At 35.8% G+C, this 21624-nt stretch overlaps 1 protein-coding gene across 5 annotated transcripts in view; it reads right to left on the reverse strand.

The window, feature by feature from the left end:
- The window catches only part of ABCB7 (ATP binding cassette subfamily B member 7), a 133018-nt gene that overhangs the window by 12505 nt on the left and 98889 nt on the right, over positions 1-21624 (reverse strand). For all 5 annotated transcript variants that reach the window (XR_002824659.1, XM_004380166.3, XM_012556601.2 and 2 more), the window contains 10 exons: positions 14409-14541; positions 13260-13528; positions 12142-12230; positions 11962-12049; positions 10888-11062; positions 9780-9937; positions 9036-9199; positions 8748-8877; positions 4090-4261; positions 1434-1537 (listed from right to left, as the gene is read on the reverse strand). Coding sequence is in view for 4 of the 5 variants with exons in the window: in XM_004380166.3 (XP_004380223.1) it covers positions 1434-1537; positions 4090-4261; positions 8748-8877; positions 9036-9199; positions 9780-9937; positions 10888-11062; positions 11962-12049; positions 12142-12230; positions 13260-13528; positions 14409-14541 (1482 nt within the window). In the remaining variant the exon portion in view is untranslated. The remainder of the gene's footprint in view (positions 1-1433; positions 1538-4089; positions 4262-8747; positions 8878-9035; positions 9200-9779; positions 9938-10887; positions 11063-11961; positions 12050-12141; positions 12231-13259; positions 13529-14408; positions 14542-21624) is intronic.

Here is a 21624-nt window from a genome sequence, read left to right on the forward strand (position 1 = left end):
GCCCAGCTACCACCAGTGACTGCCCTGACAGGGAACACAACAGACAGTCCCTGATGGAGTAGGAGAAAGGTGGGGTGCAGAACTCAAATTCTAGTAAGAAAACTAGACTTAATGGTCTGAGACTGGAGGAACCCTGGAAAGCATGGCCCCTGGATTCTCTATCAGCCCAGTAATAAAACAATTTCCCAGGCCAACTCTTCAGACAGGGATTGGACTGGATTGTGGGACATAAAGTGACACTCCTGAGGAATGTGCCTCTTAGCTCAAGTAGATACAAGAGACTAGGTGGGCAGCTTCTATCCAGAGGTGAGATGGGAAGGTAGAGAGGGTTAGGAGCTAGTTGAATGGACATGGGGAATCAGGGGTGGAAAGGAGAAGTGTGCTGTCGCAGTATGGGGTGAGCAATTAGTGTCACATAACAATGTATGTATTAATTTTTGTATGGGAGACTAACTTGAAATGTAAACTTCATTGAAACTACAACAATAAAAAAAATTTTTTAAAAAAGATTACACCTAGAAAATCCTGTGGGGCAGTTCTCTGTCACATGGGGTCACTGAGTCAGAATTGACTCAACGGCCCCTAACAACAACAGTAGAACTTTTAGGGGTTACTTGAAATATAATATATCCCTATACTAAACAGTTTACTTTGGAATTAAACTGTTTTAAATACACTGCAGATCAAATAATGTGTCACGAAACTTAACTCCATATGCAAGTATCATGTCACGTAGCCTTTAAGGCCAAAATTAGGCCTATCCTTCAATACTAGGTTTCCACCGTATATTAAATAAAAAGGTAGATGATTGCAGGCAATTGGCAAATAATATTTGCTTATCTTCAGTTCTAGATTAAGGGGATTTGTTTATGAAATTACCATTGCTGTTGAGACCATTGCTATATTTAATGCAAAGATGTTATTATGAAGTCTAATGCAGTTGCTGAGGTAGTGTCATGACATCAGTGTCACAACATCTTGATGTTTCACAATGAATATAAACTGATACAAGCACTGCAGGTTGTGTGTGCCTAACCTGCATTTCAGTGAGTTGCTTCATGATAAGTGAAAGGCTTTCTGGTATGGACTGTGTCACAATTATTTACATGACTTATTTCAATGAGTTCCATAGGAAAAAGACTAAAACCTTTCTTTGTCAGCATATCAGCCAATTTCTACAGCTTTGCAAGATGCAAGGTTAATACAACAGTATAAGGTTTCACACAGTTGCAAAAGGAGACACATTTGCAAATGGACTTAACACTGATATCTAGTTCAATGCAACATGGTAATCTTACCATCAACACTTGCTATATGGGGAAGAAGAGCTGAAATTCATTCAAAATACAATGTAATGCAGCCATTTTACTTAAATATCCAGGAAGAAAAGTTAAACACTGATAGTTGAAGAGCTTTATATTTTCATCATTTACCTCTTCAGTAATTGAATCTAATGATGAGGTAGCTTCATCATAGAGAATGACTGGGGGGTCCTTCAAAATGGCCCTTGCAATTGCTACTCTTTGCTTTTCTCCTCCTGGTAAAGAAAAATTTTAGCATAAGGAAGCAAAGTGCAAAGACATAATTTTGTTTCTAGTATATTCATTAATTACAACCACCAAGTATACCTTCAACATTTACCTCTACTCCTGATAACTGTTATTTTACTGAGTTGTAGTGTCTAAGTTCATATATGATATCCTTTGACAAACTATATTCCCTGGAACATAAATATAATACTAGATTCTGACTTCATGGCAGGAGAAAAGAATGAGGAAGGGAGTTAACAACTTTGACTCTACAATTATTCCTCTCACTAGAAATATGCTCATCATACATGCTACTTTATGTTACAGATACTTCCCAATTAACAGCAAGCTCAGATAGAAAAATTTCAATATTAATCAACAAAGCCAAAAACAAACTCAATATGTGAAACCTGAAAACCTGAAGATATGAAATTATGATTATCTAAATTTACCTCTTAATATAAAGCAAAATACCATTCAGTCAGTATTCACAAGGATTTTTTTTGACATAGTTATCTTTCACAGCATTCTTTAAAATTAAGGGTATGTACTAGAAACCTCTTACTTCCTCTTAGTTATTTGCTATAGGTCTCTAGCAGGCAGAATTATAAACATAAATTATACTAAAGATTGAACAGACTTCTTTCTTTCATGGCTGAGACTCCTATAGGTCTAAGGTATCAATCTTACACAGAACTATGGTTGGAAGTGTAGAAGATGGTGCTTTGTTGAATATGTCCCATTTGGCTTCTTGTCTATTATCAATTAATTTATCAACACATCAGAAAAAGCTTTTATTTTTCAGCTTGAGTAACCCCTTCAGGAAGCAAGTTCTACCTGGTTCACCAACTATTATTTTATTTTTACATATTCTAGGTTTATTATCTTCAACCTGTAAAGGGTGTTACCTATGTTTAGTACTGGCTTTATTCATGTTATCCATACCCTTCCTCATTTCATAAGATCAAGATTCTCCTATCAAAACAGGCACCATGCCAGATCTATCGGCCTGCCCTCCTATAAGCACAGTAGCAGAAAACTTCTAAAAGAGATAGATACTCAGAGGAAGGACTAGTTTGACTAGTCTCAAATTTCAAGGGGAGACTAACTTAGTTGAAATTCTGTTCAATAGTATTTTGGAACTGGGAGAAGATATATCTGTGTATTCTTTAACATAATTATTAGCATAGAAGCTAAATAACAGATCGCTCATTTTGGGAGGTCTGGTTGCAAGACACTGAGTATAAGGTAAGAAGAAAATTTCTTTAGCCATTCCTACCCCCTAAGGCATGCAAAGAGGGAGGAAAAAACAAAGATTGGAAAACGAAATATGGCATAGCTAGCTGAGACAAGGTCATGTATTGAGAGGGCTAGGCTACATTACATGATAAACTAGGGATCGCTAGAATTAGACATAATTTGGGGATGGGCTAGTTATTTGGAAGTTATTTCTATTATGAGCAATCGTAAAGTATAAAGGTAGATTGGAACGATACAGGCATCTTATACTACCAGGTAACAACCAAATAAATGCCACAAACCAACTTAACTTGAAAATTATCTTTGCTTAACATTTTCTAAACCTAGATCAAAACTTTCTAATAGACTGCAAACTCCTTGAGAGAAGACCCGTGTATGCTTCATCTTTTTAACTGTAAATCATGTAACACAGTAGCTTGCACATAGTATGCACCTAATAAATGTTTTGAATAAATTAATCCAGTTTGTATTGAGAGGAATGGGAATTCATTAAATTCATGCAGACTATTCTTCATTCTCTTTTTTCCTTCCCACATCCCTAACCTATACATTTCCTCCTAAAACTAAACCAGAATGAAGAATAAATACAGAGGGTGTAGTATGTTTGTATGAGCTACACTAATACTTTCAGGTATTAGTTATACTTTTGGAATTCAAATGATTTGGGACAAAGAAACATTTTTACAGATTCTCAAAAAAACTTCAAAGTCATTTTAGGATAATTCATTATTAAACTTAGCAATCTCATAATTAAACACTTAAATAGAAATGCAAATGTATAAGTCTCAAAAATTACTTGACCACTGAACCAGTAAAAACATGAAAATGAACTTGACTGTAAGGTAAGCATAGTAATTAACAGGATCAAGTATAAGAATGTCTAAAGTATTGAAAACATCTCCTAATGACCTAGGAAATTATGAAAAGAGGTAAATATTCACTATCAAATTACTTCTCCTTACTCTCACTACTTTCCCAGGTGAATAATGACCTCAGTTTTCCTTTAATATAAAGAACATGGATAACAAGTTAACACTGATTAGAACACATATCAATAACTTACTATGAAGCACCAAGAGTGCTTGTAGTTGCAAGTGAAGGAAAAACAAAAACGAAACTAGTTAGTTCTAGTATAAATTGTTTACCACGAGGGGTAGGAAATTGGAGGACCCCTTCTAAAGTAACTGCATGGTACTAAGTTTGAACTCAAAGTCATTACATTTTCTAGAAAATGAATCTCACAAATTAGAGTTTGATGGGAGTACACAAGTGGTTTTGCAGCTCTAAAATCTTTGATTACCTGAAAGCTTGAGCCCTCGCTCCCCTACTTGAGTGTCATATCCATGTGGCATTCGAAGAATTGCATCATGGAGTCCAGCTAATTTTGCCACTGTATATACTTCTTCAGGTGAAGCACTGATGTTCCCATATAAGAGGTTGTAGTAAATGGTATTATGGAAGAGGACAGCATCCTGGAGCAGATTTATACATACATACATATAGATGCATGTTCGTTATTAAAAAATTTAAACAACACAGGTGCAAAGAGTGAAACATGACAATCCCCTTTTATCACCCCCCTTATCCCTGCAATCCCATTTTCTTCCCAGAGGTAACAAACTATATTTGTTGTGTATTCTTCTAAACTTTATTCTACATGTTTTGTGCCTAAAGATACACACTTCGTCAACACAAGTGGGGTCATACTATACATATTATTTTGCAAATCACTTATTTCATTTAACATATCCTGGAGACTGTCCATGTCAGTAACAGACGCCTACATCTCATTCTTTTTAACGGTTTTTTATTCCATACTATGGATGTATAATAATTTATTTATCCATTCCCCTACTGATGGACATTTATGCGATTTCTGATTTTTTGCTATTACAACAGTATTGCAAGAAAATATCAACGTATATATGACACTGCACCCATGTGAGTATTCTGTCAGGTGGATTCCTAGATGTAGACTGATGGGTTAAAAAAACAAAACAAACAAAAAGGCTAAGCATACACTTTATCTTTGACAGTACTACCGAAGTGTTTTCAAAAAAATGCTCTACCAGCAGCATAACCTCCAGCCAGTACTGTTTGAGGGTACCAGTTCATCATATCCTCAGTAATCCTAGATCTTAACAATTGAATTTTTGCTACTTTTAGGGGTAAAATGTACTTTTGTTTAAATTAGCATTTCCCTAATTACTAATAAGGTTGAATATATTTTGAAGAAGCTTTTAAATTTAACTTAAAAAACAGAAAACAAATAATTTATGCATTTTTTCAGAAAGTTGACTGCAAGCATTCATTAGATATTTCAACCTATTCTGACATGACACACTAAAGCTAATTTATTTAAAATGACCATCTATCTCCCACTTTTCTGTCAATCTCTAAAAGGCTGGAAGTCTATAGTTGGTAAGGTGAAACAGAATGATTCTGTTAGTTCACATTAACCAGGATACCCAATTAATTAAGATCTTCTTTAACATCATGATGAGCTCCAGAATTTCAGATATTATTTTAAGTAATATTTTAATCATTTATGTATCTACTAATATAAAAAATTTACTGTATTCACATGGTACTTAATGAGATCAAAGTTCTATAAATAGGGAATACTTTTTTAAAATAGTTCATATTCAGAAAAAAGTTAAGAAACAAATGCTAATTGGAAAATCTGAAAATACAAAAAATACAGTAAAATAAAAATTAATTAAATAACCCATAATCTCAATACCCTGTAATAACTACCATTTGAATTTGGTTGCATTTTCTCCTTTTTTCTCACTTACAAATGTCCATTTACTATTATAAGATTGAGATATTTTGTTTGGTATCTTTTTTTTTCAGCAAACTTCATATAAGTATTTTTACATGACAATATTCTGTAATAATTTGACATTTAAAAATGTCTATATAACATTTGATCCTACGATGATAATTTAACTGTCTACTTATTGTTGGGTATTTAGACTGTTTCCAACTTTTTATTATTATTAATACTATAATGAATGTAATGTAATGTAATATAATGCAATGCTATAAAGAATATCTTTGCATATAAAGATTTGTCCACATCTCTATTTATTGTCTTAATAAGATTTCCTAGAGGCAAAAATATTGGAGTAAAGGGTACAAATATTTTTCAGGCTCTTGATAAATGTTGCCAATTTGCCTTTTAGAAAACCTGTATACTTCTACTAGCAAAACAGACTATTTTATGTGTCTGCCAGTTTGTAGTACTGTGGTGGCTTGCGTGTAGCTGTGATGCTGGAAGCTACGCCACTGGTACTTTAAATACCAGCAGGGCCACCCATGGTGGACAGGTTGCAGTGGAGCTTTCAGACTAAGACAGACTAGGAAGAAGGACTTAGTGGTCTACTTCTGAAAAAACTGGCCAGTGAAAACCTTCTGAATAGCAGCGGGACACTGTCCGATACAGTGCCAGAAGATGAGTGCCTTAGGTTAGAAGGCACTCAGAATACGACTAGGGAAGAGCTGCTTCCTCAAAGTAGAGTCAATCTTAATGACGTGGATGGAGTCAAACTTTTGGGATCTTCATTTGCTGATGTAGCATGACTCAAAATGAGGAGAAACAGCTGCAAACATCCATTAGTAATTAAAACATAGAATGTTATGAAGTATGAATTTAGGGAAATTAGAAGGCATCAAAACTGAAATGGAATGAATAAAGATCAATATCCTAGGCATTAGTGGGCTGAAATGGACTGGTCCTGGCCATTTTGAATCAGACAATCATATGGTCTACTATATCAGGAATGACAAATCGAAGAGGAACGGCATCACATTCATCGTCAAAACTGGAGGAAGACTCATTAACAACCTGCGATATGCAGATGACACAACCTGGCTTGCTGAAAGTGAAGAGGACTTGAAGTACTTACTGATGAAGATCAAAGACTGATTACAGCCTTCAGTACGGATTACAGCTCAACATAAAGAAAATAATCCTCACAACTGGACCAATAAGCAACATCATGATAAACGGTGAAAAGATTGATGTTGTCAAGAATTTCATTTTACTTAGATCCACAATCAACGCCCATGAAAGCAGCAGTTAAGAAATCAAACGACGTACTGCATTGGGCAAATCTGCTGCAAAAGACCTCTTTAAAGTGTTGAAAAACAAAGAAGTCACTTTGAAGACTAAGGTGTGTCTCATATGTATGCGAAAGATGGACAATGAATAAGGAAGACCGAAGAAGAACTGATGCCTTTGAACCATGGTATCAGTGAAGAATATTGAATATACCATGGACTGCCAGAAAAACAGACAAGTCTGTCTTGGAAGAAGTACAGCCAGAGTGCTCCTTGGAAGCAAGGATGACGAGACTTCGTCTCATGTACTTTGGACACATTATCAGGAGGGACCAGTCCCTGGAGAAGGATATCATGCTTGGCAAGATAGACAGTCAGGGAAAAAGAGGAAGACCCTCAACGAGATGGACTGACACAGTGACTGTAACAATGGGCTCAAACATAACAACGATTATGAGGATGGTGCAGGACTGGGCAGTGTTTCGTTCGGTTGTACATGGGGTTGCTGTAAGTCGGAATCGACTTGACGGCACCTAACAACAGCAATTTTACACAGCCTTGGTCAAACTGGATATTATAAATTCCAAAATCCTTGCTAATCTGATAGGCAAAAATGGTATCCCATTGTTGATTGGATTTATATAGCTAAAACCTCCAATGAGGATGAGCATCTTTTCATTTCTTTATTGACCATGTATATTTTTCCTTTGGGAATAAAATGTTTTATTTTTCAGAAAGATGAGAGTAATTCTTAAACAGCCCTAGATAAAGGCATGAATCTAGTGACATAGATGAGGACATTGAACCCTAAGTAGTTACAACCCAGAACCCAGTTCACTTGACATACAATTTAGGTCGGTGTTTCTCAGCATATAGTCTGTGAACCACCTATATAGCGTCACCTAAGAGGGCTATTAAAAAATCTGGGTTTCTGGGTATCACACAGATCTCTTAAATCAGAATTAGGTTGTGTGAAAGAATGCAAGAATTTAAAACATCTGCTACGGTGACTTAAGCACACCAACATTTGGGATTCTCACAAAAGAGAACAGGGCAGAGTGGCATGTGTCAGATCACTTCGTGATATTTTATAAGCTACATATCCTTGTCTGATCCATTTTTTATAGCTCTTCTCCTCCCATCTTTCAAATTTTGATCTGTCCTCCTAGGGATTAGATTCTAAGGATCAGCTTTATAATAAGTATTAGCTGTACTGAATTCCAGGTCTTTCAGTATAAGAAAAACTCACATACTATATGTATCTTCTTGTCTTCTTAGATAATTTATCTCCCCACCACCAACCACCAAGGTCACTCAGCAAATACTAAGTGCATACTATGGGTCAGGCATTGTGCTTGGTATTGAGGGTATAGTAGTGAACTAGACATAAAAACTTGAGGTTGGCAGCCAAGGTGCTTTGTAATCATTATAAATTGACTATGTCAAAAATTGTTTAAAATTACAATAATAATTTTCATTTACTCAATCAAGTGTGAGCTGGACATTGTGCTTGGTGCTTTACGTATATTATCTCTAATCTATAATTACAATCCTAACCTATAAGATAAATGGTATCCTCGTTTTACAGGTGAGGAAACTGAGAACCAAAACCACAGAACTAATAAGGGTTAGAGCTGGGGTTAGAATCCAGATCTGTTTGACTCTACAGTCTGTGCTCTTTCTACTATATTATGCTACCATTTTAGGGTTTAGAAATCTTTGCATCATGTAAATTTCCCTGAAGTTTTTTCTTCTTTTTGGTAACAGAATTTGATTTGGAGGCTGAATACTACCCAGTTCATTAGCATTTGTTGACTCCTTGACATCAAATTATTCTATTTATAGATCCACCAATCCAATAAATATTTCAAAAAATAGGTTTTTAAAAAATACCTGAGGCACCACTCCTACTGCCCTCCGAAGGCTCTCCAGGCTCACATCTTGTATATTTTGACCAGCAAGGTAAATGTTACCCTTTTGAGGTTCATAGAAGCGAAATAACAGTCTCACTATTGTGCTTTTCCTGAAATTAGAGATGAGAAAAGGTTACTTAACTCCTACTGGCATTAAGGGATCCCTGTTTTAAACAACAGTAATCATTTTATCATGATAAAGAAAAAATATTACATTGGGAATCATCAGTCAATGATGTAGAATTTTATAAATAACTAAATTACCCACCCTGACCCACTACCTCCTACAATAGCCACTTTCTTTCCTGCAGGGACTTCAAAAGATATTCCACTGAGGACTTTCTGTCCCTCAATGTATTCAAAATGCACATTATCAAAGGCCACCGTAGCTGTCTGTGGTGTAATCAGAAGGGGAGGTGCCATTGCTTTGTCCTAGCAGGGAAGAGAAAAAACAAACCACATTATATATCATCTAGAGTATAAGTCTATACAGACAATTTTGTAATTTACAGAGAGAAAAAGGAAAATAATGGGGAAGGAGGAGATTTATAAACAGAATTAGACTACTTCCAAGAATGTTTTCTAAGATTTCTTTTTTTCACCCCTCACGCTTAGGTCAACAATTCTGAAAGCTTTGGTTTTTCAGCACTTTTTATTGGGGGTGGGGTAAAGAGGACAAATAGTGGATAGGGAAGTAAGGAGGTGGAGGATGTAAGGAGAGGCAATTACACATTCTGCATTGTTAATTATTAGCAAAAGTAAACCAAGCACAAGTACAAAATTACAAGTTAACAAAATTTAGTTTCTGGGTATAATATACTTTGTTAACATTGTAAGGTTTCTAAACAGAAGTAAAAGCTATAACAACCTCTTAATACACAAGATAAACCCAATTTCTGTAAGAAAGAAACTGGTTTACAAACATGGTGATGTAAGAATACTTCCCTAGAATAATCTTATTGATGGGATGATGCTCACGTACTTTTGAAAAGGTACTATATAGATTACTTACTTTAATTCGGGTGTCTACCTTGAGTAGAGTAAATAAGGTGTTCATATCTATAAGTGCTTGTCTAGTCTCTCTATATACAGTTCCCAGAAAGTTAAGGGGTAGTGAAAGCTGAAAAAGCAGTCCATTCACCATTACTAGATCTCCAACAGTAAGTGTACCTTAAAAAAATAAACAGTTGGCAGAAGAAAAAAAAAAGGATATTTTAGATGACTGTTATAAATGTTTCCATTTTAAGATACAGTAGTTTGATATGTATTACTCTGGAATACAGTTCAAAATACACATAATCAGCAACTCTCAGACCTACTCAAATTTCAAAGCATTTTAATTCCTGATTTAGGTAATATAAGAAACTTGGTATATGCTAAATGGAATGGAAAAATCCTCAGCCATGCAATATATTTAATATATCAAAAGATAATCGTTTAAGTGGAGACAGAAATGGAAAGCTAAAAAATCTCTTCTTTCTTCCTAAGACACAATCAACAGTTACTGTGCAGTGTAAAATAGAAATTTAAAAAGAGAATATATTAAAAAATTGGAGGAAATGGATATCATGACTAGGAATGATAAACCAAGTATTAAGGTCACAATGAATAAATAAATCCTAATTGAGTAGGGGGTTACAGAAAAAAGACACAGACATTATTTATTTTTGAAATGTTTTGCACATGAGGAACTAATAGAAAGATGAAAAGATTACTGGTAATATTAAAAGAAGACTGTTTGCATTTTAGTCTGTTGAACTAAACATTAAATTAATTACACTGCTTTACAGGTCTACAGGAGAAATTAGAAATACTAGATGCTAAAAAAAGTTTCTCATGAAAGAATCAAGTTGTAGACCCACAAAATGTATAAACAGTAATCCCAATCAGTGAGCGTGCCAATGCTAAACTGGCAGTATTAAACAGAAGTTAAAAAAAAAAAATCAAACAATCAAGAAAATGCATTCTAGTACAAAAAAGGAAAGTACTCCAGTGAATGTTAAAGTTCCTTATTGATCATGCTTTATACTTAAGACTAGTAAACACATTCCTCTCAGTAATCTTTATTTATAAAGGTTAAGTAGAACAGTCTATAAATGTGATAATCACAGATCCATTACCTGCCACAATTCCCTGACTGGCGAGCACCATGATAGCCGTTAAACCAATACTGAAAATAGCACTTTGACCAAAGTTCAGCATAGCCAGAGTAGAGGTACTTTTCAATGAAGCAGTCTCATATGTCTTCAAAAATCCATCATATCTCTGTGCTTCATATTTTTCATTGTTAAAGTACTGCAGAATATACAAAATTAGTAACTTATGTACAAATATAATTAAAATTTATCCTCTTAATTGATTAGTATACTTTTCACCAGACTTCATGTATGGATATAATAATTTTTTACTGCATAATAAATTTTAAAAAACTGACTTTCACTATATTGGGCTATGGCACTCCTGCCATTTTACATCATGGGTTGTGTTTGAAAAGCCTATAAAATTCATCCAATAAACTTTTACTGAATGCCTAATTAATTTAAACCAGTATCTTAAAAAAGCCTTCAATAACACTTCCTTTACAAAGACTTTCCCTGATCCCCTGAATTGGTATTTCTCATTGTCCCCACTACATTATCTCTTACTGTATAGTCACCTGCATACTTACCTTAACTCTCCCAGTAGATAACAAAGTTCTGGTAGAGCAGGGATTATATATTAATCGTTTTTTTAAACCACCACCTCCCCCACAAATTACAGCACTTAGCATAGTGGTTTGCATACAAGAGGCATTCAGTAACTAGTTCTTGAATAGAAAACTGAACAAATAAATGAAATAATGAAAAGCACTATGCTACACACTCTGAGAGACAAAAGGAGACTCAAGAACTTATATGCCAGTTTGATTAGCTTAGTGTCCACTCTGAATCAAGATGCTAACCACACTCCTATCACTTACAAATTAATTCAAAAGGTAAAATTATGATGGTGTCAAACAAAAACCAAGGAAAAAAGAACTGTAATTTCTAAACAAAAGAAAAGCAATATAGTACTATTACTTCATCACAGCTAGAGCCCATCCTAAAACTACTTGAGAATATGAAGTTCTAACTTACAGCACCTATTAAATTAAATGGCAGAACAAATCTTAGTGCAGTGTGAAAGGTAGAGGAAAATATAATTAAACATATTACCTTCACAGTTTCATAATTCAGCAGTGAGTCTATGGCAGCATTACCTGCATCATTATCCGCTTTGTTCATTTCTATTCTAAATCTAGTTCTGCAAGACAAAGATTTGCATAGTCATAACACGTTTGTTATAAAAGCATAACTAATTTCTGAACCTTGACTAGCCTCTGGCGAATACCTTACCTCCACCGTGTGATTGCAACTGTGAAAGCTGTGTATGCACCAAGTGTTCCAAGGGTTACCAACGCAAACTGGGCACCACATTTATAATACTGGAAAAAGCAAAAGAAGAAATGAGAAACAGTCATTGTTCTTGCCAAATAATTTATAATATACAATAGCAATTTTTAGTCAAAATATTTTAATAAATGCTAAGTTGTGTAAGTAAATAATTTGGTAAGACATCAAAGTAAAACCTAGAAAATCTACTTTAGGTAACAAGGGAAGAAAGTCAATCTTCACTTACCACGTTGATTAAAAAATTCAAAAAAATAAAAAAAACAGTTGCCATCAAGTCGATTCTCATTCATGACAACCCCATGTGTGTCAGAGTAGAACTGTGCTACATAGTTTTTAATAGCTGAATTTTCAGAAGTAGATCATCAGGCCATTCTTCTGAGGTGCCTCTGGGTTGACTGGAATCTCCAACCTTTTAGTTAGCAGCTGAGTACGTTAACTATTTGCATCACTCAGGGACTCCTGCCACACTGATATTACCCTTAAATGTTGATAGCAAAATAGTGCAATAAGCCTAAAGGGGAATAAAAAAGAGCCCTGGTGGCACAGTGGTTAAGAGCTTGGCTGCTAACCAAAAGGTCGGCGGTTTGAATCCATCAGTCGCTCCTTGGAAACCCTATGGGGCAGTTCTACTCTGTGCTACAGGGTTGCTATGAGTCGGAATCGACTCGATGACAATAGGTTTGGTTGGTTTTTACATACTTTTAGCTGTAAAATATGAAGTTGCTTAAAGTGTTATGAACGGTGAACAGAAACCTAGATATTCCGAGCATACCAGGCCAATGTCATACACAAAAATCTCTCCTAATAAAAATTTGACAGCACTACTTAATGACTGATTTATGTGTAGAACTGAACAGTTTTTACAATTATAACACAATAGAAAATTTGGACAGTCCCTTAAAGCTTGTGGCAAGAAAATTTAAGAACTGCATAATCCTTCTTGCATCATGAAATTTTGCTTTCAAATCCATAGGCATGTAACAGCACAATAGCCTCAGTACTAAATAGCCACTAATGAGATGGCAAAGATAAAAATTTGTTATGAAAAATGTTTTACTTACCAAAACACCACTGACAAGAGTCACCTCAAACATGATGGGAAGAAGATTAAATACTAAAGCACTCAGGACAAAACTGATACCCCTTGTTCCTCTGTCAATAGCCTTAGATAAAGCTCCTGTCTGTCTGCTCAGGTGGAAACCCAGATCCAAGTTGTGAAGATGGAGAAAGACATTTTTGGCTATTCTTCTAATTGAATTTTGGGCTACTTTGCCAAATACTGCATTTCGAACTTCATTAAAAAAGGCAGCTCCAGCTCTCGATACACCATCTAACAATACATTTAAAAAAAAAGAGTGTAAAAACATTAGAATCACAGGACTGTAAAAATGGTAATGGTTCAGAAAATGTTTACACAATGAATAATTCAATCAATGAGTGTATCACAGGTACTTACACTAAAAAAAAAGCAAACAAACTAGAAATCAGCCTAGTAAATACCAACCTTTCCGCCATCAAAAATCCCTTTCAGTGTTATTTTCCCTCATAGATTCAGGATATTAAAAGATTTCTTTCTTCCAATTTAAATGTTTTTAATAAATAGCTCATATAGCCTTATTGTGGATAATCGTATAGTATCTATTAAGGTTTTTGATCTAACATAATTCCCCAAATAACAAAAAATAATAAAGTTGAGGTCCTGAAAACTCAAGTGCCTTGACGAAAGCATGACCCACTCGTGTCCCGAGTCTCATAAAATGTCATTTCTAATGCATTCATATTCTGCTGTTTTGAAACTGTCGATTTGTGTCATTGCTATTGAACAGATTTTACTAAAGCACTAAGCACTAATGTGTGTGTGTGTGTATAAATTATTTAGCTATTTCCTATTTAACAGCCAACAACAACAGCAACAAAATAACTAAGCTTACTGGAAAAGTATCTTAGAAGGTGCCTAACTATAAGAGATGGCTGTTATGAATTTAATGTCTTCTTTTATACCAGTTTTCGAGAACATGAAAAATACAACTGATATCAGGGAATTTTTAGAAAGTATATCATAAGAAGAATTAAAAACCCTCAAATAAAATAATAAATATCCAAAATTCTAAGCTGTGCTGTGGTGTGGTGAAAAGGTCATCTGCCCAAGTATGATGAAACCCTCTTGAAGAAAGTCAACATCTGTAGACAGATTAAAAAATCACACATACAGCCAATCAGAACTGCTGTTGCCATGGTTGCAACTGTATTTGGAGCATCACTCAGGTTCAGCATGTTTCCCGACATCTGGTTGAGGCTGTCTACAGCATATTTAAACATGAAGGGAACCACAATATTCATGGCCTAAAAACATAAAAATAGCAATTACCCATCATATGCAAAATATTTATTTATAAAAGTATAAATATTTAAGTTAGTATTTGTAGTAATGTTTAGCTATCAGTAACCATTTACTGATATTGAAATGGTTCTCCTAATTTAAAGACAGAATCTTTGGCAATGGGAGAGCTGTCATTTCAGGATTCTTACATCATACTGACTGCCATTTAAATACTCACAAGCTATACGGATTAGTCAAATGCCTCTACTTTCATGGACTCATCCCTGATCACCACTCAAAAATGCTCTTTCTGCTATCTGAAATTCTGAAGAGCTTATAGCACCTATGGCAAACTGCCTTATATTGTATTTATATACATGTTTTCCTTTCCTAGTAGATCCTTTGAAAGTCTGTATCATATTACTCTTTTTGCTCCACCCATGCTGAGTAAAATACTTTGTATACAGTAGGTATTCAATAAATACTTATTGAATTATTTATTAGGCAAAATAATTGTAAAACTGATATTATACAGCAACAAGGATCTCAAAAGAAGTGGATTTCCAGTTTCCAGTCTGGTATGTCAAAAGTTTGGAAGTCGTTACTCCCTTCTCACAACAAGAAAAAAGCTGAACAAACTGACAATCAACAACTCTTCTTAGATCTATCAGAGAACTGAGGTTACAGGGCACACTGCTACCCCAAACAGTCGCAAGACAGAAAGGTAGATACAGAGAATCACAGTTTACTGGGAGCGTTCTGCCCAGAAACAAAAGCTTGCAGCTGGAGTCAGTGCCAGTAGAAACACTAAACTTTATTTGCCAATTGCTAATTGCTCAGTGTGGACTAGTACCAGAGTTAAAAATTCTAGTCCTAGGTGAGCCAACTACTTTCATGAGTTTTCCTTCTAGGAGTCCAAAGAGTTCTCACTGTGTAGATCAAAGAAATATCCCCTCATGCTTCTAGTAGGGGAGAGGAAAAGTAACTACTTTGAAATATGTCCAGAGCTCTCTGTTCTCCTTAACAAGGCCTGCCCTCAAGGGAAACTATTTTACCAGAGCCCAACCACCTTGAGTCCCTGAGTGGTGCAAATGGTTAACGTGTTGGCTGCTAACTGAAAGGCTGGAGGTTCAAGTCCACATAAGTCATCTCAGAAGAAAGGGTGGTGATCTACTTCTGAAAAATCAGCCATTGAAAACCTTATGGAGGACAGTTCTGCTTTGACACGTGTTGGAATCAACTCGAAGACAACCGGCTTTTTAACCGCTTTGAGTTTTACCAAAGCCTAACCAACCCTACCCATTGCTGTCGAGTTGATTCCGACTCATAGTGACCCTATAAGACAGAGTAGAACTGCCCCATAGGGTTTCAAGGAGTGCTTGGTGGATTCAAACTGTCAACTTTCTGGTTAGCAGTTGTAGTTCTTAACTACTATGCCACCAGGGTTTCTTAACCAAACTGGGGGAAGGAAAATACCCAACTCCAGCCCCCTCTAGCATTCCTGTCTTATCCAAGGGGTTGGGGGTGAGGATAGCTGAGAGGCAACTGTGAAGTTCACAGCCCAAGGGCACAGAGTCACAAGAACACTGAGACCTAATCACAGGACTAAAGAATACTCCTCCTCCTCCAAAACCTTTCCACCACAGCAATAACAAATGATATTATTGTAAAATAAAAAGAGATTACAGCTATAAGAACTGCAAACATCAGACCCTATTTAAGAAGGAGTCTCTAGGGAAACCCAAAGAAAACAGGGAAAACAAAAACAAAGACACTAGAGGAAATTTTAGCCTCTGACACATACAGCTACAGCAGACAGTAAACACAGCTGAACTAGCCAGATAAACATATAAATTCACACTAAAGGTTTAATTTCCTTGGTTACTTTTACCTGATACATCATGACCAGCTTAAAAAATAAGTAATTACATGGCATGCTAAAACGCAAAAAATACATTCTGAAGAGAAAAAGCAAGCATCAGAACCAGACTCAGAAACAGAAGAGATTTTGGAATTATCAGACCAGGAATTTAAAATTAATGATGATTAATATGCTCTAATGGAAAAAGTAGACAACATGCAAGAGCAGATGGGTAACATGAGTAGAGACAGAAACTCTAAGAAAGAATCAAACGAAAATTCTAGATATCAAAACACACAGTAAAAGAAATGAAGACTGCCTTTGATGGGCTCAAAGGCAGACTAGACATAGCGGAGGAAAGAATCAGTGACATTGAAGACACATCAATAGAAACCTCCAAAACTGTAAAAGCAAAAACAAAAAAGAATGAAAAAAGGAAACAGAGTAAGTGGAATAATTATAAAAGGTATAACATACATGTAATGGGAATACCAGAAGTAGAAGAGAAAAAGGAATAGAAAAAAATATTTGAAGTAATGATGGCTGAGAATTTTCCAAAATTAATGACAGATACCAAATCACAGATCCAGTAAAGTCACAAACACCAAAAACGATAAACACCAAAAAATCTACTTCTAGGCATATCATACTCAAACTGCAGAAAATCAAAGGCAAAGAGAAAATCTTAAAAGAAGTCAGGATAAAAACAGCTTGCCTACAGAGGAACAAGGATAAGAATTATATTGGATTTCTCTTTAGAAACCACAACAAGAAAAAGTGAAGTGAAATATTAAAAATGTTGAAAGAATAAAACCACCAACCTAGTACAGTAAAACCTGCAAAAACTGGGACCTGTGTAAGGTGGAAACCTGTCAGACAGGGAAAACTCAAATATTTTCCACTAAAGAGAGAGCAATAGAAAAGTGGTGACTGTACCCCATCAAAAGCAGAAAACTTGCGAGACCCAGAAAAACAAGGTGCTCCCTTCAAAGTTCTGGCTCTTACAGGTTTCACTGTGCTCTGTATTCAGCGACATTATCCTTCAAAAGTAAAAGAGAAATAAAGACATCCTCAGACAAACAAAAATTGAGGGAATTTGTTGCCAATAGACCTGTCTTCCAACAAATGTTAAAAGAAGTTCTGCAGAGAGAAGAAAAATTATATAGGTCAGAAGAAAGAAAATAATAAAGATTAGAGCAGAAATTAATGAAATATAAAACACAAAAACAGTAGAAAGAATCAACAAGACCAGAAGTTGGTTCTTTGAAAGAATTAATAAAATTGACAAACCACTGCCTAAATTGACAAATGAAAAGAAGGAGAAGATGCAAAAAACACAAATAAGAAATGAGATGGGTGTGGTTACAACAGGACCACCTGGGGAAAGAAAAGGATCATAACAGAATACTATGAAGAACTATACCCAACAAATTTGAAAACCTAGAAGAAATGGACAGATTTCTATGAAGAACTATAGCCAACAAATTTGAAAACCTAGAAGAAATGGACAGATTTCTAGAAACACTACCTACCTAAACTAACACAAACTGAGGTAGAAAATTTGAACAGGCCCAAAACAAAAGAAGAAATTGAAGAGGTCATAAAAAAAAACTCCCAATAAAAAAAGCCCTGGCCCAGACAGCTTCACTGGAGAATTCTACCAAACATTCAGAGAAGACCTGACACCAATCCTACTCAAACTATTCAAGAACATAGAAAAGGATGGAATACTCCTGAATTCATCTATGAAGTAAGCATAACCATGATACCAAAGGCAGGCAAAGACATAACTGAAAAAGAAAATTATAGACCAGTATCTCTTATGAATATAAACACAAAAATTCTCAATAAAACTCTAGCCAATAGAATCCAACAACATATCAAAAAAATAATACATTATGACCAAGTGGGATTCATACAAGGTATACAAGGATGGTTCAACATTAGAAAATCAATCAACATAATCCACCACACAAATAAAACAAAGGAAAAGAACCACATGATCCTATCAATCAATGTGGAAAAGGCATTTGATAAAATCCAACACCAATTCCTGATAAAAATTCTCAGCAAAATAGGAATATAAAGGAAATTCCTCAACATAATAAAAGGTATACATATAAAACCAACAGCCAACGTAACTCTCAATGGAGAGACGCTGAAAGCATTCCCCTTGAGAATGGGAACCAGACAAGGATGCCCTTTATCACCACTCTTATTCAACATTGTACTGGAAGTCCTAGCCAGAGCAGTAAGGCAAGAAAGGGAAATAAAAGGCATCCAAATTGGTAAAGAAGTAAAACTATCCCTATTTGCAGATGATATGATCTCATACATAGAAAATCCCAAAGATTCCAGAAGAAAGCTACTGGAACTAATAGAAGGATGGAGCAAAGTGGCTGCTGGTACAAGATCAACATACAAAAATCAGTCAGATTCCTCTACACTAACAAAGAGAACTCCGAAAAGGAAATCAGGAAAACAATACAATTTATAATAGCCCCTAAAAGATAAAATACTTAGAAATAAACCTAACCAGAGATGTAAAAGACTTATACAAAGAAAACTACAAAACACTATAGCAAAAAATCAAAAGCAACCTACATAAGTGGAAAAACATACCAAGCTCATGGATAGGAAGACTTAACATTGTGAAAATGTCAATACTACCCAAAGCGATCTACAGATACAATGTAATCCCGATACAAATTCTATCAACACTCTTTAACAAGATGTAAAAACTAATCACCAACTTCATATGGAAAGGGAAGAGGCCCCAGATAAGCAAAGCCCTACTGAAGAAGAACAATGTAAGAGGCCTCACACTTACTGATCTCAGAGCCTACTATAAAGCCAGTACAACCACAGTAGTCAAAACAGCCTGGTACTGGTACAACAACAGACATATAGACCAATGGAACAGAATTGAGAATGCACAAGTAAATCCATCCACCTATCAAAAGTTGATCTTAGACAAAGGATCGAAATGAATTAAATGTGGAAGAGACAGACTCGTTAACAAATAGTGCTCGCAAAACTCGTTATCAACTTGCAGAAAATGAAAACAGGATCCATACCTTACACCATACACCGAAACTAATTCAAGACGGATCGAAGACCTAAATGTAAAACCTGAAACTACAAAGATCATGGAAGAAAAAATAGGGGCAAACCTATGAGCTCTAATGTATGACATAAATAGACTACCAAACATATCTAAAAATACACAAACAGCAGAAGGTAAACTAGACGACTGGAATCTCCTAAAAATTAAACAGTTATGTGTATCAAGGCTTCTCCAAAAGAAGATAAAGAGAACCTACAGACTGGGGGAAAAAACTGGCAACAACATATCTGACAAGGGACTAATCTCTAAAATTTATAGAAAACTTTAACACCTCAACAACAAAAAAACAATCCACTTAAAAAATGGGCAAAGGACATGAACAGACACTTCACCAAAGGCAGCCAACAAATACATGAAGAGATGCTCGCTGTCTTAGTCATCTAGTGCTACTCTGACAGGAATACCACAAGTGGATGGCTTTAACAAAGAGAAATTTATTCTCTCACAGTCCAGTAGGCTACAAGTCCAAATTCAGGGCATCAACTCCAAAGGAGTTGGCTTCAAAGGAAGGCTTCAAGTCCAAATTCAGGGCATCAGCTCCAGGGAAAGGCTTTCTCAAATGTTGGCTCTGGAGGAAGGTCCACATCATCAATCTTCCCTTGGTCTGAGAGCTTCTCTGCGCAGGAACCTCAGGTCCAGAGGACATGCGCTCTGCTCCTGACACTGTTTTCTTGGTAGTATGAGGTTCCCAATTCTCTGCTTGCTTCCCTTTCATCTCTTGTAAGGTAAAAGGTGCTGCAGGCCACACACTAGGGAAACTCCCTTTACATTGGATCAGGGATGTGACCTGGGTAAGGGTGGTGTTACAATTCTACCCTGATCCTCTTTAACATAAAATTACATTCACAAAATGGAGGCCAACCACACAATTCTGGGAATCATGGCCCAGCCAAATTGATACACACATTTTTGGGGGGACATAATTTAAACCATGACATTCGTGATCATTAGCCATCAGAGAGATGCAAACCAAAACAACAAGATATCACCTCACCCTGGCAATAATGGCAATGATAAAAAAAAAAACAGAAAACAACAAATGCTGGTGAGGATGTGGGGAGATTGGAACTCTCATCTACTGCTGGTGGGAATATAAAATGGTACAACCACTGTGGAAAACGGTATGGTGCTTCCTTAAAAAGTTAAGAGTCATGACACAAATAGATACATGCACACCCATGTTCACTGCAGCATTACTCACAGTAGCAAAACGATGGGAACAACCTAATGCCCATCAACAGATGAAGGGAGAAACTGTGGTATATACACACAATGGAATACTATGCAATGTTAAATAACGATGAATTTGCAAAACATAACATAACATGAATGAACCTGGAGGACATTATGCTGACTGAAATAAGTCAATCACGAAAGGACAAATATTATATGAGACTTGCGTGAAGGGAAAGACAATACACAATATGGGGGAAGTCAGGACAACACGACCAAGGCAAAAGAAGACACTTAGAGGTACACAAGAGTAAAACCAACAACAGTAAATACTATTACATACACAATCCTACAGTAACAGTGATAAACAATAATTCACGAGTGGATACACAGGTAGATATGTAAACTGAATAGGTGTGAGATGGCATATGAAAGTACACCAACTAGCATATATAGGTTTGGCTGAGAATATATGTATTGCAAATATAGCCATGTATATAGTAGAGCACACAGGGGGCACAGTTATGAAAACTTCTTCGCCACAACCAAACACCTCGAGGGACTGAGTCACTAGACTTGAGGGCGTAAGAACACAGTCTCGGGAGACACTGAGATCAACTGACAACATAGTCCATAAAGATAACGTACATCCTACTTTGGTGAGTAGAGACTGGGGTCTTAAAAGCTTGCAAGCAGCCATCTAAGATACAACTACTGGTCTTTTCTTGTCTGGAGCAAAGAAGAGTGAAGAAAATCAAAGTCTCAAGGAAACAGTCCAAAGGACTAATGGACCACACAAACCATAGCCTCCACTAGCCTGAGACCAGCAGAACTAGATAGTGCACGGCAACCACTACCAACCGCTCTGAGTGGGATCACAGTAGAAGGCCCTGGACAGAGTGGGAGAAAAATATAAAACAAAATTCAAATTCATAAAAAAGACTA

This window comes from Trichechus manatus, unplaced genomic scaffold (genome assembly GCF_000243295.1).
Source record: "Trichechus manatus latirostris isolate Lorelei unplaced genomic scaffold, TriManLat1.0 scaffold00070, whole genome shotgun sequence".
Lineage (NCBI taxonomy): Eukaryota > Metazoa > Chordata > Mammalia > Sirenia > Trichechidae > Trichechus > Trichechus manatus.